General features: G+C 45.2%; 1 protein-coding gene across 6 annotated transcripts in view; it reads right to left on the bottom strand.

Moving 5' to 3' along the window:
- Positions 1-19,411, bottom strand: part of FGGY (FGGY carbohydrate kinase domain containing) — a 420,147-nt gene that overhangs the window by 135,206 nt on the left and 265,530 nt on the right. For all 6 annotated transcript variants that reach the window (XM_077768111.1, XM_077768114.1, XM_077768112.1 and 3 more), the window contains one exon: positions 3,299-3,406. In XM_077768111.1, coding sequence (XP_077624237.1) covers positions 3,299-3,406 — 108 coding nt within the window. The remainder of the gene's footprint in view (positions 1-3,298; positions 3,407-19,411) is intronic.

The following is a 19,411-nucleotide window of genomic DNA, read 5'->3' as shown; positions in this document are numbered from 1 at the left end:
TTTTTTTTTTCCCCCTCAGTACCAATCTATTCATATACTTGAACGAAGGATTTGTTTTGGGATAGATGATGATCTTTCCTTTTTCTTTTTTTTTTTTATTTATAAAAATGAGAAAAAATAGCTTTTTTCTTTTCAAATCTAGAGTTTAGGTAATTTTTTTTCTTGTTCCTTTTTCTCCTCCTTCCCTTACTTCTTGCTCTCCTTTCCCTCCTCTTCTGCCTCAGGTGGTATGTTTGTGACCACATGCTGAGAATGTACTGTGGACAGTGCAATAACGGAGCCCGCACAGTGTATCAGAGACGTGTATTTGAGACAAAGAACATGAAAAAAATGTAACTTCCTCCCTGCAGTGTTCTCTAGGAAACTAATGTGTTATAAAACCAGAGATTGGAGTTCACAACAGAGTAAATGAGAATAAGAGGAGAGGAAGGATGACTGGCAAAGAAACCACAGAAAAAGGCCACGGATGGTACACTAGGAATCTCCCTGGGCTGTGCTTGCTACCTACAATTTTGTTCTTCATCTGAAAAATACAGACAACAACAGTATCTATTTTACAGGGGTTTTGAGAGAATTAAATGAGATAGTATATGCAACGCTCTAGCCATTGAGACTGGGAAAGAAGCCTTCAAAATGAATGGCAGGCATTGTGATGATTATGAATATCATTCAAGGATTAACAAGATTATATATATAAATCCTGTCCACAGAAAAACATACTCAATAAAGTGTAATTTTTAATATTATTACTATCATTATTATTCTTATCTTATCTATTTTGTAGGTTGTTTCTGTCTCTTTGCATGTCTTCTCTGGACTGATGCTTTGGGGTGTTCTGTTCTGTTCTTGATTCAGATTTTGACCCATCATGCAAGCATTTAGATTTCCTAAGATTTTGCTCTCTATAACCCACAGGTCAATCTACGTCCAATAAAACTAGAGAAGAATTGCCTGAAGTGGAACTCCAAATGCAGCTTGATTGGCTGATGGCACAAAATCAACTAACTACAGAAAGGCCAATAATTCTCAGGACTCCTGTTGAAAGTCATAGTCGACTATTATGAAGATTTCATTAATGGCAAAAAGAGGTCCCATTTTTTATTTAAATTCAGGGCTCATGAAACAGGCGTAACCAATTCTTATCCACAAAGATATGTCATAATGTTTGGGAAAAGATGGCTTATATCCATAGCAACAGAGCAAACTCTGAGCCAAGTACTGGGAAAAGTATTTCCAGACTGACACAGATGTTCAATTTGCATATTAAGTCTCTGAAAACCTGTTGATGGACAGCTGCACGGACAATACTTCTTGCACAAAGAGTTGGTTTACTGGATCATGATCTTTGTTAAAAAAAAAAAAAGTCTCTGGATTGTGTCATCTAGGAGTTCTGGGTCTGTGAAGGGTGATTATACTGTGATGCGGGGTTGAAAGGAGCTATATTTCAGTAATGGATTTTCAGTGTATCACAGAGACAGAACAGATACCTAGGTTGAAAGTTGTATAAATAGACGACACTAGTTCAAACAGGAGAACGCAAAGCCTGAGTCCCGTGGTATCTTCAGACACTGGTGTCATCTCACCTTCTCTAGCAGGGGGTTATTAAGACTAATCAGATGTTATGTTATAGTTACTGAGCTCCCCTACTAGACAATGAGCTCCTCAAAACCAGGGCCTGATGGAGGCCTAAATCATTTAATTCCTCCAGAACATGTGCTTTGAATCCAGCCATCCATCTATGCTTCCACTGACTTTGAAAGAGATTGAGGCACCTAAGTATAAAACAGCAATATACTAAGAAATGGGAACGAGTGGTGATTTGCATCCATAGCCAGCTTTGGATCAGACCACTGTAACTCTGCTGAACATCTGGAGAGCTGGTATGGGAATCAGACCATAAACAGATGATTTCAGTGTAACATGGTAAAAGTGAGGTTGGCTAACTGAGCCTAGGTCTTACTTTCCCTTGCCTTCCAAAAGGAATCCCCCCAGGGCCCGCTGACCTCCTGACCTGAGTTCTCAGTTATTGTTGCCACTGTCCTCATTCAAGCCTGCAAGGCTTTCTGTCTGTGGACTAGCCTACTAAAACTGGGCTCCCCACCGTCAGCCATGTGCCCTGAGGCCTTCTTCCTCATGGCTGCTAGCCGGAGTCTGTACGGCCGAGATCCCAACATAGTCATCCGCTCTGCCAAACTTTCACTTGGTCTGCCAGACAGAGAACAGCTCCTGAGCATGTTCTACAGGGACTTCTTATGATGTGGTCCCTGCCCAGCTCTCCAACTGTTATTCCAAGTCATTCTTCTAAGAACAGTTCATGCCACAGCTGAAACATTGCACTGGATGCCATTACCTCAGGTAGGTCTTGTTATTGTTCACTCCCATATCGTTGGTCCTATGCCAGTTCTGCCTAGAAGAGTGCCCCCACCCTTCTTTGCCTGGTTTGTCCCTGTTTCCCTTTGAAGATTCAGCATAAAGGCTTTCTCCCCCTCAAAGAGTTCTTTAATCTGGCTTTATGCCAACTCTGTGCTTTGTACTTCTGGTATAGTATTCAACTCATTTTATGGATTATCTATCTTCCCTATTAGACAATCCCATGAATTCATCAAAATTTTTAAGCACCTTCTATGAGCCAGGCACTGAGCTGGATGCAAAGAAACGTAGGATATGGCCTTTGCCTCTAAGGAGCTCAAAGACTTCTGGAAAGGACAGATTAGTAAACCAGTAATAATAGAATATTAGAAGTAGAGTCATGTCTTAAAGGACAAGTAAAATTATCCAGGTGGTAAAGAACTCTCTGGGCAGGGAAAGAAACACATCCAAAGGCATGGAGGAGTAGAATAACATAAGCCATGGGGGAGTTGTGGGCAGGGCAATCTAGCCTTAGTGACAAGTACATGTGTGGGACCGGAAGGGCTGGACCATGAAAGGTGTGATATGTCCAGAAACTATCCGAATGATGTCCTCAGGGCTACAGAGAACCACTGAAGGATTCTGGCTGGAGAACAACATGGTTCTTTTTACAGAGTATAGTATCACTCTCACTGCCACGAGGGGAAAAATGGATGTTTGCGTGAAAGACAGGTATCAAGACGGGTTAGTCATCAGTGCCTGGACCAACATTTATGCCTTTGGCAAATGCATGCTGCATATGCACCATATGTTAGGGTGTGCACTGAAAGAAAGCTAATTCTTCTGATTTAGGAGGCTGCAAATCTTCCAGATACTGGGAATACGGGGAGTGTGACAAAATGGACGAGTCAAGGCTATTTAAACTCATATGGAGAAAGTGTCAACTTACCAGTTTTCCAGTAACACTCTGACCACCTTCATTCAGCCAGAACCCAGGGACCATGGCTGAGAAATAAGGGCCCCAGACACCTGGGACAAAAATTGGGTCTTTGCTGATCTGTAAAGAGAGAGGCAAAGTCTGTCACTTGACGCTCAGGGCTGGAAGAAGCCCTATCCTCCTCCCAACCGATGTTTCTGTGACCATGTGATTCAACTTCTTATTAAACACATTCTTTGGTAAGAAAATCATTCCTTCCTAAGGAAGGATATGGCTTCATCTTTGGAGGTCTTCATGATACATTCATTTATGATGTCAGGGTAGCAAAGATCACTTTGCTGGCTCCCTGTCTATGGTAGACTGATTGCAAAAATGGCCCCCATTCTCTACTGCTCCCTGTTCCATCCCCTCTGCAATGTGTCTTTGCAGCTCCTCTCACTGACAGGTGGAGTCCTCACCCTTGGGATCTAGGTCAGCAGGGTGACTTGTTCCAGCCAAGAGAATGAGCCGAAGTCACACTGCTAGTCTCCCTGGCCTAGGTCTCAAGAGGTCTGGGCGCTTCTATTCTTCCCCTTGGTTCTCTACCTTTGCCATAAGAAGAGCCCAGACTAACCTGCTGGATGGAAGGGCATGAGACAGAGCTGAGTCTGCCCAAATGTAGCAGGTGTGTCTCAGATCTAAGAGACAGGCCAAACAAGATCAGCAGACCACCCCAGTCAACTAGCGCTAACAGACCCAGATCACTAGAATCACTTGTGATAGACTTGTGAACAAAAATACATGTCTTGTATGTCACTAAGGCTTTGTGTTTGTCACCTAGCATTTCTATGCTAACAGGTAAGTGACTCACCCCCTTCCTTCTACAAATGCTAGTCAACTAACAGCATGCCATCTCCCTCTCTTGGGTGCTGGGGACACAGAGATGAATCGGACAGAGTTCTTGTCTTCAAGAAGCTACCCATCTAGGATAGAGCTCCACAGGTAAAGAGACACATAGGATACAGTGTGGCCCACAGGATGGTAAAAACAATACATAGAATGTTATGGAGGGACAGAGAGGGCCAGGGGTGAATGGCCTTGGGAACAGAACATGGCTCAGACGAGCAGGATTGAGGCAGGCATTCTAGATCAAGGGAAGGGCTTGAACAAAGGCATGTAGGTGAGGGAGAGGCGCTCTCAGGACTGAAGACACAGCAACAATGTTTCTGTAGCAGACCACAGAAGTCCTTTCAGGGTTAGGAGAAAACATCAAGACGTGGAATTGGACAGAAGGGGATGGACCACATGTTCACTCATCTGGAACTGTGCGTGTTTCTCATCCATCTAGCAGGGATGCGTGTTGAAGTCATATTTCTGGTTGTGAAGAAGCATGGGGGAGGGTGCGGAGGGCAGGGAGGAAGGCATAGCAGATCTACTCCCACACGTTTTTCTGGATAGGCAGCAAATTCACTCATTCACCTATCCTACAAATATTTATTCAGCCCTTATACATGCTTGGTACTATGTCACTTCCTGGGCATACAGAAATGAAGTGATTTCTGCCCTCATGAAAATTTTAGTCCAGCATTTCAGCACAAACATTATTTAAATATCTTGACCCCAACCATTCCAGTTCCCTTTTCACTAAACAAGTGAGTCCTCAAATCGGAAGGATTTCCAAAGCTCAAACAGGAACGAGGCGAGGGAAGGCAAGGAAACTACAAAACACTGTCAACTCTAAATTTTGTGAAATCAACATAATTTATAAAGAGGGACATTTAACACCTCAAATAGAAAGAATAAAGTCTGGGAAAAAAGACTGTTGTAAGAAATGACAGTTTGGCTTACACTGACATACTCATTTCCTTACTAGTTTAACAGCTGTTTCCTGCATTCCCACTGTGATCCAAATCTGTGCTAGGCTTGGGCAATGAATGTGAAACAAAACAGCATAGCCCTTGCCCTCAGGAAGCATTCTGTCCTGAGAGGCAGACTGATTAGGGTGTCCAACCATTCAAGTTTGGCCAGGAATCTCTTGGTTTAGTCCCGAAGGCCTTGTGTCCTAGAAAACCGTTCAGTCCTAGGCAAATGAGGTAAGTCACTGGGCAGCCTCAGATAGCTATTAGCCAGATCACACGGATGTGTAATTATAAAGCGCGATAAGAAAGTGAATCAAATTCAAAAGGTCTGATAAGAGCAAATAAGTGAAGTACCTAATCTAGTCTAGCAATCAAGGAAGGCTTTTTTTTTAGGAGGCAATATTTGAATTAAGAAGTAAAACATATATAGAAGTTATTCAGTAGGTGTGAAGGTATGTGTGTGAGTAGGAGTGTATGTGTGCGTGTGCCTCTTTCTATGTGTATATGACACAGAGAGTGTTCAAGCTGGAAGGAGCACACACTATATGACCTTCACTTTTGTCACTTTGTCTTTGCCCATGATCATTTATCACATGCCGGTCCTAGAAACTACTCCCTCGACTGCATCCCAGAGCAGCTTTGGGGTGAAGAAGATAGCTCATGGTCACAACTGTTAAGGACCATCTCTTCTCCTGCCTCTACCGCTTCCCTTCCAGAACTCGTAGCCCCATTTGATGGGTAAGTCTCAGAGAGGTTGTGTAAGATATCCACAGTCACACAGTAACTACCCTAGGTGGGATTTGAACCCAGGCAGACGTCGGCCTCAAACCATATGGCACGCTTTATTTGTAAGTTGTACGACATACATTGCTTTGGAAGGTTGTGCATCACACCCCACCTCCACCCTGTCTCACAATTTAAACTTGCCCTGAGTCAGCTACAGCCAAGCTCCATTGGAAGACTGGTTCTGCTGCTCAGAAATGTCAGGTGAAGACTCTGCCTGGCTCTGCGCACGGAGAAAGTTTTGAGCTGACTCCTGTTTGTGCTCACTCATTTGAAATGGCAAATGCTTCTCATCAGGCATCTGAGTGATGCGAGGAAACCAAGACACAGAAATATGTTTCCCAGAGCATTTCCAATCACTTCCAAGCCCTGTGCTCTTGGAGAAAACAAGTAATAATTTGTTTTGAGAAAGACAGAGAGAGAGAATGCACATTTGTGTATGTCTGTGTGCTTTAATCCTTTGTGATGAACCTAAATATTTAAAAATATTTTTGTAAAAGCTCTTTCCCATGCTGTGGGCTATCTTGGCCTGCAGGCTGCTGTTATCCAAAGGGGGAAGTTCACTGTACTCCACTGGTAACGACGATCTGCACAGGAGGCTGATTCCTAGGAACAGTGGTGCAGTTAAGATGGACTGGCTACTCACCAAAGGGCTTGCTCTAAGCAGATTACAGGAATTAAATCACCTAACTCTCTTGGAAACCCTAAGGGAAGACTCCATCATTATGGCTTTTGTATAGATGTGTAAACTAAGGCAGAGAGAGTTCAATTATGTGTCCAAGGTTATAAAAAACGCAAAGCAGTCAGGCACCAGGGTCCATAGCTGTCTCCGCCAAAGTGTTGTCTTAGTGTTAGGCCACTGTTGCTTCTTTGATTCCTTCTTTGCCTCTTGAAGGCAGAAAGCAAGGGCCATCACAGTCAATAGAGATTCGTTCAAGTGGAACAAACCTTTTGGGTTTGCTGACAAATAAGTTAGGGAATCTGCATTTCCAAAAGCTTTTGATAAATTTTCTCGGATACACTTGTTAAGAGCAGAGCCCATGGGTTGAATCAAATACCTGCCTTCATTCTATTCCCGACTGCCATGTTCCAGCCAGGGGATTTACACAAGGACATCTTTCTGAGGCCTCAGCCTCAGTTCAAAAATGGAAGGATCAGGGCGCCTGGGTGGCTCAGTTTGTTAAGCTTCTGACTCTTGATTTTGGTGCAGATCTTGTGGTTTGTGAGTTCAAGCCCCATATCAGGCTCTGTGCTTAGGATTCTCCCTCCCTCTCTGCCTTTCCTTCTCTCTCCCTCTCAAAAAGAAACATTTCAAAAATGGGAGGATCAAGGGGCACCTTGGTGGAGCGTGTGACTCTTAATCTCAGGGTTGTGAGTTTGAGCCCCACATTGGATACAGAGATTACTTAAAAGAAAAGAAAAAGAACACGTATGGTTATACAAAACTGGGAGTATCAGTGTGAATGTTGGAGGACTTTTGTGAAGATGAAATAAGCTATCACCCACAAACAGCTTATTATACGTTAAATTCCAAAAAAATGTTAGTTCTCCTTGAAACGAAGCTTGTATGAGTGAACAGACAGGTGACAGGGTTGAATGACCACAGCCAAAAGTAATTATGATCATGTAACAAGATCTCTAGGTTTGTCCGTGGTCTGATTTAGCTAATACTCATAACAATGAAGTAGAAAATGATACAGAAGTAAAGCCTATCGTAAAATTTTCAGCGGGTATAAACTTGGGAGCATTGTTAATTATGGGGCATGTCTAAATCAAGATTCAAAATTTCTTCAAAGAGCTAGAACATGAAGCAAAATACAAGAAACTAGTCCACATGTATTTAATTGTATAGTTAAACATTTGCCCTTAAAAGGCACTGGAAATATTCTGATATTCTTTTTCACGGGTGGTGGTATACGAGTATTCCATTGTTTCAATGGTATTGTTTCAACGGTACACAGACCCTTGCTATATTCTTGAATTATGTGTGTTATCAGTGAAGTTAAAGAAGCCCACAATAAAACAAAACGTTTGGATGCACACCATATGCCAGGCACCGAGATCAGTACTGACGCTATATAAGTAAGAGAGTAAAATATAACAATAACAATGATAATTTATAACAAGGCCTGGTCCCTTTCCTCAAAAAGCTCCTACTCTGACCAGGCAGACAAGAGGTGGAAATGCAGAAATTGTGACAAACCGTGCTAAGTCCCCCCAGTAAGGTGGGGAAGGAGTGGTAGGAATCCAAGCTGTGTACTTACCATAGGTGGCCACACGGGAGCCAGGCCTCGAAGGAGGAATAAGTGTTTCCTTAGGTAAAGAAGGAGGGCATGCCAGGCAGAACGGACTGTGTGGGCTACGCTCACACTCAGGAAGCTGCACAAGCATTCTGGGTTTCAGGAGGGCTTAACGCTCTGAATTTTACATTAAATAAAAGGTCATAAGGTTTGAATGACAGGTATATTTTTGCATTAACATATCCTACTGCTTGTCAAAATTTCATTTTGAAAAAGCCATGGCTTAAAAAAATTTTTTCTTGGGGCGCCTGGGTGGCTTAGTCGGTTAAGCGTCCGACTTTCGCTTAGGTCATGATCTCGCGGTTCATGGGTTCGAGCCCCACGTTGGGCTCTGTGTTGACAGCCAGCTCAGCCTGGAGCCTGTTTCAGAGTCTGTGACTCCCTCTCTCTCTGACCCTCCTCTGCTCACGCTATCTCTCTCTCTCTCTCTCCTAGAAATAAATAAAACATTAAAATTTTTTTTTTCTTAATCTTTATTTCTTTTTGAGAGAGACAGAGTGCAAGCAGGAGATGGGTAGGGAGAGAGGGAGACACAGATTCCAAACCAGGCTCCAGGCTCTGAACTGTCACCAAAGAGCTCAACGCAGGGCTCGAACTCATGGACTGTGAGATCATGACCTGAGTCGAAGTCGGTGCTTAACTGACTGAGCCATCCTGGCACCCCAACCATGGATTTTTAAAAAGAAAAAAGCCTCGGCGAAACCACCCTCTAAGTCAGGCAACAGTAGTAAGAAATAACAACACAGACATAAGGACGATAATAAGAAATACTAAAATGGTCACTGCCAACAGTTACTGTGGGCTTACAATATGCCAAATACTCTTCTAGGCTCTTCACAGAGGTTCATCACATAATGAGGCAGGTCCTTTTCACAGAGGTTCTGATCCAATGAGGCAGGTCCTATTATTATGCTTACACCACAAACAAGGAAATCTAAGCTGAAGGAGGTCAGATAGATAGTATATAAAAGAGTAACTTCAGATCCAAACAAGACCCAAGCTATGAACTACCAACTTCTTTTCCTCGGCAGACTTTGTTTTCCTCATCTATAAAGTAATTAGTTTGGACTAGAATATTTAATATCTCCTTTGTCTTTGAGATTATCTAAGATTTCAAGAAGCGGAGTCATTCTTCCCCAGCTGGCTAATCAGAGTGCTCCAGAAAGCTCTTTTAAAACAGACTCTGCCCTGTGGCTTAGAGGATCAACCTGGGTGGTCTAGAGGGGCTTCTCGAACGACCAACTTTGCTCTGCCACCTTTGTGACCCGTGGCCAGGATTGTCAAGGGTATCGCTTGATTGCCAACTTCATGGATTGTATTTAATGGCTACCATCTATTATACCTCACATTTGCTGAGCACATATTCAGCAAGTATTTACTGGACACACACTGAGTCCAAACTATTGTTTCCAACATGAAAGGATATGGAAAGATGGACATCAGAGCCACATAGCCTCCTGAGGTTTGCAATCTCGGAGGAGCCAGTGTGCAGGATGGACTGGGGGAGGGGTCACTCAGGTAGCAAGTGATTTACAGGTTTACATTTGTATTCAGACTTGGCAATGACCCTGATGGTATATGGAGTCAAATATGCACAGCCCATTTTATAGCTGAAGACAAAGGCATGCGGAGGGTTAGGCAAACTACCCAGGATTGCAAGGATCAGAAATGGTACCGCGGGGATTAGAAGCCTCGCTCCATTTGTTCTTGCCTCTTTTCATGTCTGTGCCCAAGCCGGCTCCATGAGTGGATGCCACTGGCTGCGTTTCATCTACGGCTGTGCTGCTGTCAGCTGAGTTTCCCTGCGGTGCAAACGCCGAGCGAGCGCCTGCTCACACCTCTCTCTGGGAGAGATGACTGGGCTCCGAGAAGGGAGCTACTGCAGCAATTTCCGCTGAGCCTTGCCCCCACCCCATCGCCCCGAGGTTGGCCTAAACCTCTGGCAGCGGCAGCAGGCAGGCTCCAGGCGCCAGTGGTCCTGGGAGGGAATAGGAGGTTTTGTTTTGAGTGCCCCCAGCCAGGTTGGGGATTTTAGAGGGTAGCCGCAGGCATGTGTGGGACTGAGTATTTCCGTGATGGCTCATCTCTCCCTCCAAATGGACTGTGCTATCGTCTTACTAGAAGAAGAAAAAAAAAAACATTTATACATATTCCAGCCAACTCCCAGCTCACTACGCAGTACAAAAAAGAGCAGAGAGAATGTGGTTTTTGAGTAGGGCTCTCAGCAATGACCTCTATTTTTGCACTTCTCAGATTAAACTGTAGTGAGTTGTTTGCTTCCCCTATGAAATAGTGAGGAACCACATCTTCTTTCAAAGGCAGTGAACACGGTTTAGTAATGTCAGCATAGATCTTGAGTCAGACAAACCTCACTTTCAATTCTGGATAGGTTGTTTATTGGCCCTGTTCCTTTAAATCTCTCTGAGACTCAGTTTCCTCATCTATAAATGGGGATAATCTCACCTTCCACAGAGTTTTGTGCGAGCCCTAAGCGGTATAAGGTGTGTAAAAATCTTAGGACGTAATATTCCCTCAAGAAATGTGAAATAACAGATGGTTTAACTCCACTCCTTTTTGGGATGGTGGAAAGATCTGGAGTACAAAGTCCTGGGTTGGAGACTGGGCTTTCCCTCTTCTTAGTTCTGTCCCTTTGGAAGGTTCTTCTTTCTCTTCCTTCCTAGATTCACTCCTCTGTGCTTGTCTCACTCGCCACATCTCACGGGGACAGCCCATCCACTCCCACGTGTGCACTGACAACTTTTACGCTCTTGAGTCCCAACGCTTCATCTCCAACTCAGGTCCTATTCTTGAGTTCCACTCGGACACCTGACCTGGATGTCTACTCAACATGTCCAAAATAGAACCTGCCATCCTCCCTCCCAGGGCTGCTCTAGTGCTGGGGTCTCTGTCTACCTATTTACCCAACCACCAGGGTACTATTCTTAATCCTGACACTCCAACATACTTCTCCTCTGACCCACAATAGTCATGCATACTGTCAACTCTATTTTTCAGACAAAGCTGGTTTCTCCCCATTGCTACATTAGTCCAGTCCTTCATTAAATCTCTGGTTTGATTACTGCAACAGTAATTAAGCTGGTTTCCGTGTCTCAAATACCTCCAAAAACCCTGCGCAAAGAATCCAACTTCTTTACCTCCAGTACGATGATCCTTCTCATACATAAACCCAGTTATAATTCTGTCATTCCCGTACCTCCTTTAGAAGTTCCCCATGACACAGGAGACCTTTCTGACCTGGCTTTTATCTACAAGTCTGGCCTAATGACACATGGTACATTTCCTCATCCTTGCCCCATTATTTTTACTCCAGCAAGCCCATCACTTTCTTTCTCATCTGTATGTCTTCATAGGTTCTGTCTAAAAGGCAATCCTTCGACTCATCAANATAAACTATTAAAAAAAATAAATAAATAAAAATAAAAGGCAATCCTTCGGACCTCCCCCTGACTAACTCTTCCATGTCCTTTTGGAGAACTGAGCTCAACAGTATCTTCTCTGGGAAGCTTCTCAAACCCTGACCGGGTTATTATTTGCTTCTTCCTGCATCTTCCTTAACCCTCTGTACTTCTACAGTGTAGATTCTTGTGACATATATGTCTAAGTGTGTATACCTATATCCATAAAGCATATGGGATTTGATTACATCATGACATAACTCACACTTAATATGTTACATACATATAATATGCTTTGTAAACCAAATCACACAAATGTCGCCCATGGCTAAAATTATTAACAATGTCACAGATATTCAGATCTATAATAGAATAGAACCCATGCCCAATCACCTGTAAGCGGCCCACAGCTAACAAAGCTTTGGGCTTGACAAATTTTCCTTTGCTATATTTGGAGCTTTCTGAAAGGTTATGAGTCCTCCAGCACAGAGCATGCCCTTCCTAGAAATCCAATCCCGTTACTGCACTTTGAGCAAAACAAGAACCCATGAAACCTGTCTACAGATATCTCCTGGGGCTTAGCAGTCGGACAGGCGGGAGGGAGGGGGGAGCACTGAACGGGATTGTCACCCAACCAAACAGTCCCCAAATTTGGGATGGAGGGAGCCCGCCAAATGCTGCTTGCAATGTCCTGAGTTATTTGCAAAGTATTTTGGACTCCTTAAGCCTTGAATTCCTTATTCTTCATCGTTCTGAAACCCATATGTGATTGCAAGAGAAATTTAATCCATATGTTTCTCATTCACATACACTTAAAACACACCCAAAGTTGCTTTGCAAGAGGCTGAATGGCCAAGAAAACTTTGAGACCATCCTAAAATTCCCCCCAATTTTCTCTCCCTCACAGACAAGAAACCACACTTGGCCTCCTCTCTACAGATGCCTGACTGGCTCCAGTGAGCTCAGACCAGCTCTCAGCTTTGAAAGCCCCAAGAGCTGTGTGACCCCAAAGACATAAAATCATAGCTTGCATCTTTTCACAGCCTAAACAATCTGCGGTGGGTAAACAGTTATCGGTCCCTTCTGTGGATCCTGTGAGTAAGGGAGGAGGGGCTGGTGGTCTGAGTGGGGGAAGGGGAGGCAGCTAATGAGAGAAGAGAGGGTGCCCTTTCTGCGTGGTGGTCACCAGACGTTCTAATGTCACACCGTGAGCTGGACACGCCGGGTCAGAGCCCTATCTTCTATTTCTATTTCCGTCACATCCCCAGGAATGAGCAGAGGAATAACTGAGTGCTTCTCAAATATGACCCTACCAGGGCCTTCCTTTGATTCTAAACGAGCTGTTAGGAACAGCAGCTCGCCCTTACAGAGTTCAGGAAGAAGTTGCCTCGGGCAGCCTTACAGCTGAGGCCCGTCAGCAGGTGCAGATGAGGGTGACACAGCCTTTTCCGTGTAGCAAGTATACGGCGCCCTGAGCCCGTCCGCTTTCCTCTGACTTCTGACTGCTAAGTTGTGGACACTTTCTCCTCCTGCCCTGCTCCTGCTCAGCTTCTGCGTTCCCCGTTATGACCTTTTGCTGTGATACCGTGTCTACTCTCACATACTATCTCATAAATCTGACCACAGATTTAGAGATTGTCTGGTGTGACTCGCAATGTGTAGTCCTAACCTCCTGTGTGACTTTGGTCCTTGGGGCGTTCATCCGATAAATGGGGCAAACAGGACCTCTTTTATAGACCCGTAAAGACTAAATGTGGCACAGTCTATTATAGGCCTTGGTACGGTGCCTGGTACATTCAGTGACCCAGGGAAATGGAGCCTGTATTAATATCATCACCTCCATACTGGCCAAGGTGTACTTCTTATTTATGGAGTGGATGACACGTAGGCATTTAATTTTAAAAAGGAAGATCTGACACCATCTTGACTGGAATTCTAAAGGAGGGTACAGACTTTGCACGGGCTCTAGAGCAGAGCAAGATAAGAATCAACACGACCACTCAGATAAATTCATTTCTATTTGCAAGATCTGTCACTGGGCATAAGCACAACTAAGAGGTACCCTGTTAATAGGGTGCAGTGTAAAGGCAAAGAGAATACTGGCTCAATTATAGCAGGCCCTCTCTTGCAAAAAGTCCACATTTCTGGGCAGACTCATCAATCACTGCCTTCTGGAAGCACTCCCCAAAAGAACCCACTCTTGCTTCTCAGGTTTAGCTCAGGGAATTTGGGGCCGGGGACATGTCCATGCAAGTCTGGACCTGAAGATTCCTGAGCTTCAGAACCTTCTCTCCCCTTTTGGCCTCAGAGAAGCTGAGAAGGTTAAAGCAGTGGGGCAAAGAGAACTCAAAGCTATGCATAGACAGACACCTGGGCGGTTTGGCCACAGATGGACTGCAGAAGTGTCACCAACCGACAAATGTTTATCGAGTATTATTAGGGTGAAGGAGTTCATCCCTTCCATCTTCTTTGTAACAAAGGAGGCTGCAAGAGCATGAGGAAGTTGTGACGGTTAGACAGGAGGAGGTCAAGAGAAAGATGGAGAGACAGGGTGGGATGCCCATGTTCTTTGGCCACCTAATATGTAACCAGAGACAGCACATAAGCAACACATATACCAGCACATCCATGTCACACAGTGATTAAGGGCCCGCCTTCCTGCCATCTCTGGGCCATGCCTCTGAATCTTACACAGGCCAGTGCCCAGGGAGCCACCAATGTCAGCTGAAGAGACGTCTGTGCAAAGCTCTGTCATCCCCACATGGGGCAGGTTTATCTCCCTCTCCCCACCTGAGATGCTGGCCAAGCCCGTGTCACCCGGTTTCAATGGTGAAAGGGAAACGAGCTTCGAGGATGTTCATTCAAGCTTCCAGGCCCACAGAGGGAGGCAGAACCAGGCTTTTGACTTCAAATCTGACTCAAGAGTCCAAGAGCTTCTGGAGATACTTTTTTAGAGAAAAAAGGCTGTACACACCCGACAGGCAGACAGCGCCATCTTTGACATTTCTTCTGGGGCTGGCCCAGCTCCCTTTGTGCCCTGAATGGAATATGTCCCTTGGAGGGTCAATAGACAAGATGGGGTTTTCCTTTGTTAAAGAGGGAGAGAGAGAGAGAGAAAAAAAATCACACATTCCTGTGGTGGTATCTTTTCCCTCTTCTCCATATTCAACAGCAGTGCATTGAGAATGCTAAGTGACTCTCAGGTTAAAAAAAAGGAAAGACTTAAAAATGGCTTCCCTATTTGAATGAGTTCTTATGAAAGAGAAATAGTCCACAGAGGTAAGGAGACGGACTGGAGGAAGAAAGGGCACTGGGAAGGAAAGCTGGGCTCAAGGCGTTGCCCTCTGCCTGTACTCTATATAAAAGACCATGCTAATAAGTAAGATATGTAAACACTGTAGCACAATCAGAAACAAATGAAATGAAGGCTTGAGTGTAACAGTGTTCAGCTGTGGCCAAAGGCCAGAAGGCAGCTTTTGTTATGAATAGATCATCTGCATGTGAAACAGACCTGATTTTAACCCTTGGCGGAGGCTAGCCAGTGTGTAAGAATGCATACGGGCCCATCTGGACTTCCTTAGAGAAAAGAAAAACAGGGGGTAACGGGGAAGGGGAGGGGGGAACAGCTATCTGCGAAATAATATGACATGATGTAGGGCAGGGTTACAATTCTGAGAGCCGTTTAAATAGTTTCTGTGTTATTAATCAGTAACACATTTAGCTCACAAAGTAAGTAACAAAGGACAATTACAACGGCTTTTTTTAAAAAGAAGGTATTACAGGTGGTGGAAGCTGGGAAGGGAGGGAAGGCAGCTAACATTTGCCAAGCACCTACTAGGTGCTGACTGTTTTACACACATTCTCGTGCATAATCTTCGCATAATCTTCATGATAATCCTGCCACTTCCTTTGGTTTTCAGATGAAGAAACTGTGACTCACAAAAGCTCCTAGCCTTCTTTATGATCATCTAAGATGCCAAGTGGCAGAATGGGGATTTGATTTGATCTGGCCAAAGGCCATGTTCTTCTTATTACACCTGGCGGCCTCCTGGCTACTTGAAGAACCATGAAGTTCCAATGAACGTACGGGGGCCAGTGGGATCAGCCCGTGCCCCTTCCTTTCCCGGACATTTGAGCTCCGGCTGTGGGTTTACAGAGAAGGGTCAGGGCAGTGCCTAAGGGTGCTCTCAAGGAGCTAACCAAATCCAGTTTCTGGAGATCAGTGTGCTTCCCTAGGGTCCTTCCTCCCTTCTCCCCACTCATCAGGCGCCAATCAGAGGCAAGATTAAATGAAACTGGCCACCAGCACCAGCCTGGCTTCCAGAATGTGTGAATTCCAGCAGAACTCTCTGTGTGTCGATACCCTGTGCGTGCAGTGTGGACTCACTCGCCATTGGCCCAGCAATTTGAGAATTTGGCTCTCACCTGAGGGACAGATGTCAGAGTGAGGCGTAAGAGCTATTTTTCCACTTCACTGGCCTGCGCTCTCAGGGTGGTGACTGAGCACTACAGCCGTGGCGAGAGGGAATGTCCCTGCACAGCTGCCTCTGGGGGGTACAGACAAAGGTGCGGGGGTTAGAGAGGCCGGGGGCTCAGGAGACTGCTTCCTCCAGGCTGAGCCAGGTCAGGAATCACAACTCCATGATCAAGCTGGGAGACCCTGGCAAATGCCGGTTTCCTCCAGCGTAAGAGGCTCACAAGAACATCCATCTTGCAGGATGTTTGGAAATATTAGAGGCAACGCAGAGAAAGCCCTGACGTGCCGCCGCACACAGTAAATAATCAACAGTTAAGAGCTGCACCCTCATTTTCTTACAGCCAGGAAATGTTTCATCCATATTTTTCTGAGTTCAGAGTACAGACTGATCTACTTAATCCCAATAAGGTACAAACAACAGCAGTGCCAGTAGAGGGTGAGAAGAGCTGGAGATATGGTGAGTTTTAAGCAGAAGAAATGTGGGTCTCATTTTTCAGGCCAGACCAGGAGGGCTGTTTGGATCTCAGTGTGGGTTCCTAGTGGGTTCATGGTAAAAAAAGCCATCTAATGTTTACACTTGAGGCATTTCTGTTAATTGAAGGCTCTGCACTCATTTGTCAAGAGTTTATAGACTCGCTGCCTTACAGGATTGAAGACCTATTATCTGAGCTCATGCATGCTAGCACCTGGTGTGGTTTCCCACACACAGTAGGTGTCTAACATGGGTAATGGGAGGGGGGGAGCATCCGGGGACCACTGAGAATCAAGATTCTCCAGAAGACAGACTTCATGCATTTCTTCAGCGAACATTTAATTGAGCACCTACTCTGGGGTCAGGTTCTAGGGAAACAGATGAAAAAGATCCTGTCCTTGTCCTAGTTTTCAGTGTAGTTAGGATGTATGACAGTTAATCTAAGAATAGCGAGAAACTCTGTTAAGCACCTGAATAAAGGTTCTTAGTATAACAATGGCATGAAGAGAGTGTTATGGTCTGGCTGGAAGGTAGAATTTACAGTAATGATAACAAAATCCCACAAATGTGGAATTGCCATTCACTACGATCAAAGGGCTACGTTGAGTGGTTTTATGTGCACTATCTCATTTAATTAATATTAAATTAATGATCTCAATTAATTATTGCAGGCCTGTAAAGACAGCTATCAGTATTTCCATTTTACAGATGCAGGAACTGAGGCTTAGAAGAGTTATGTAACTCGCTCAAGGTAAGGCTTCCAGGAGCAGGAGATACGAGAAAAAAAAAAAAATCAAACCTATGAGTGTCAGGACAGGCAGAGGTTAGATCATGAAGGTTCTATGATGACATGCTAAGTAACTGGAATTGTTCTCTTGACGTCAACAGGGAAATATTCCCAAGTTATGTCTTGGTTACTTTGTAGCTAGAAGCCCAGGAACCCACTGCCCGTCCCCTTTCAAGCACGTATTCAGGATTACCAGAGCTGGAGTTGCACCGCGGTTCATTTTAGTTTGTTCTGATTCACAACTGAATGCATAATGAATGATAATCACCTGTTATGTTGCCCAAAAGTTCTTGTGGTCACGGACTATGTAAGTGTTCCACTCAGAGCTGGGCCTCCCCTGGCCCTCCGGGGCCTCGGAGCTCTAGATCAGCTTCCTGGTGTGTAAGTACGTGTGGTTTCTTCTGTTTGGCTAAGTCAACAGTTTCAGGCAGGGGAAAAGAGGCTGTGCATCAAAATAGGTTTATCCAAAAGCCCTTCAGTGCCTCACCTCATTCTATCCACCTCCTCTGGCCTAAGTCACCCTCCCATAGCTTTCGGCCTCTCTATGCTTTAAATGGCCCCAAACTGCTTACCTTGACCTTGGACTCTTAGACCGCCTGACCTGCACTTTTAAACCGCCTGAATCTGCCCTGATTCGGTTAACATCGGGGCCCGAGACCCTTGCTCCATCCCTCATCCAGGTCATGCCTGCCCCACAGGGCCTAGCCTCTGAATGTAGTCTTCCAAATGCTGACTTTCCCTGACGACTTTGGCTAAAAGGCTCTCCACTAGCTCTCCCTGCACTGAAAGTCTGGTTAGGGTCATCCCCCAGAATCGGACTCAACTGAGGGCCCCGCCTGGTACCCACACCCTACAGAGGGGCTCTTGCCGATGGCCAAAGGTAAAGGTACTTTTCTCTGAGGCAGTACTGCCCAGTGTGAGCCCTCCTCCTACGGTGCTTCAGTGCCCCTAAGAGGACTCCGTGTTACCGACGGTTTCCAGACAGCTGTCACTAGTTCCACCAAAGCTTGATACCTGTAGAAAGTAGGAAAGGTCATCGTTTTTTAGATAAAGAGATGGAGGCCCTGAAAATTCAAATGCATTGCTCACGTTCGCCTAGGCAGAGAGGGCCAATGTCAAAATTAAGACCCTTCTTTTGATTTCTAAGGCCAGTAAGTCCTCCAGTGGCCTAATACTGAGAACGGATGTACATGATTTCAGAGAAGTCGAAAATACCTTTATATTCCCCCAAGGCCATCACCTTTCCAGTCTCCTGTAGGATGACGTGCCAGAGGAGAGCCTCGCTCACTTAATTTAAAGCTTTCATTTTGGTAAGAAGACAGATGTTGCAGAGGGACACATCCTGTAGTCAGTTGTGCCGTACAACCAGAAGGACACGGATGCATTTTATTCTTCTTCGCGGCAGCAGAGAACAGACACTACGAGATCATCAGGACTAGGAGAGAGGGGCTCTCGTACACATGCCACGCCAGACCTCTCTGCAGTCCTTGCAGCCAGTCAACAACGGCACTCCCAACATTAGAGACACCAAGACAGAGCTGTGGCATCAGGAAACGGTGGGCTCCTTTGAATCCTCAATACTGGGAGAGTCTTCAAGAACGTTCACCTTCAAGATCTCAAAAAGGGGAGCACCCACCACCACCACAGCTCCAAAGCTTGTCTCACTTCACGGTGGAAGCCTGCAGAGCGACCGTTTTCACGCACAACCAACTGCAAGCCAACTTTGTTCCAGGGACTGTACTAGACACTAGTGATACAGAAATGGAAGAGCCACAGTACTGCCGTCGAGGATGTCACGGCCACGTGAACAAGGAAGACACAGGCCCCGGTCACTAGCCACAAACAGGGAGGACTATGCCCCAGGACAGAGGCGTGTGCTTTAGGAGCACAGATCCTCCACCTCAATGATTCTGCAAGCTTCCAGGAAGAGGTGAGCCCTGAGCTCAGATCTGAAGGCCACATGGGTGTTTTCAGACAGGAGAAGGGGGAGGAAGGAAAGGGAGAAGCATCAGGGAGTGCAGGACATCTTGGAGCAGGGCCGGAAGAGAGAGA

The sequence above is a fragment of the Crocuta crocuta genome, unplaced genomic scaffold (genome assembly GCF_008692635.1).
Source record: "Crocuta crocuta isolate KB4526 unplaced genomic scaffold, BGI_CrCroc_1.0 scaffold85, whole genome shotgun sequence".
NCBI lineage: Eukaryota > Metazoa > Chordata > Mammalia > Carnivora > Hyaenidae > Crocuta > Crocuta crocuta.
This window is presented reverse-complemented; position numbering and strand designations above follow the sequence as displayed.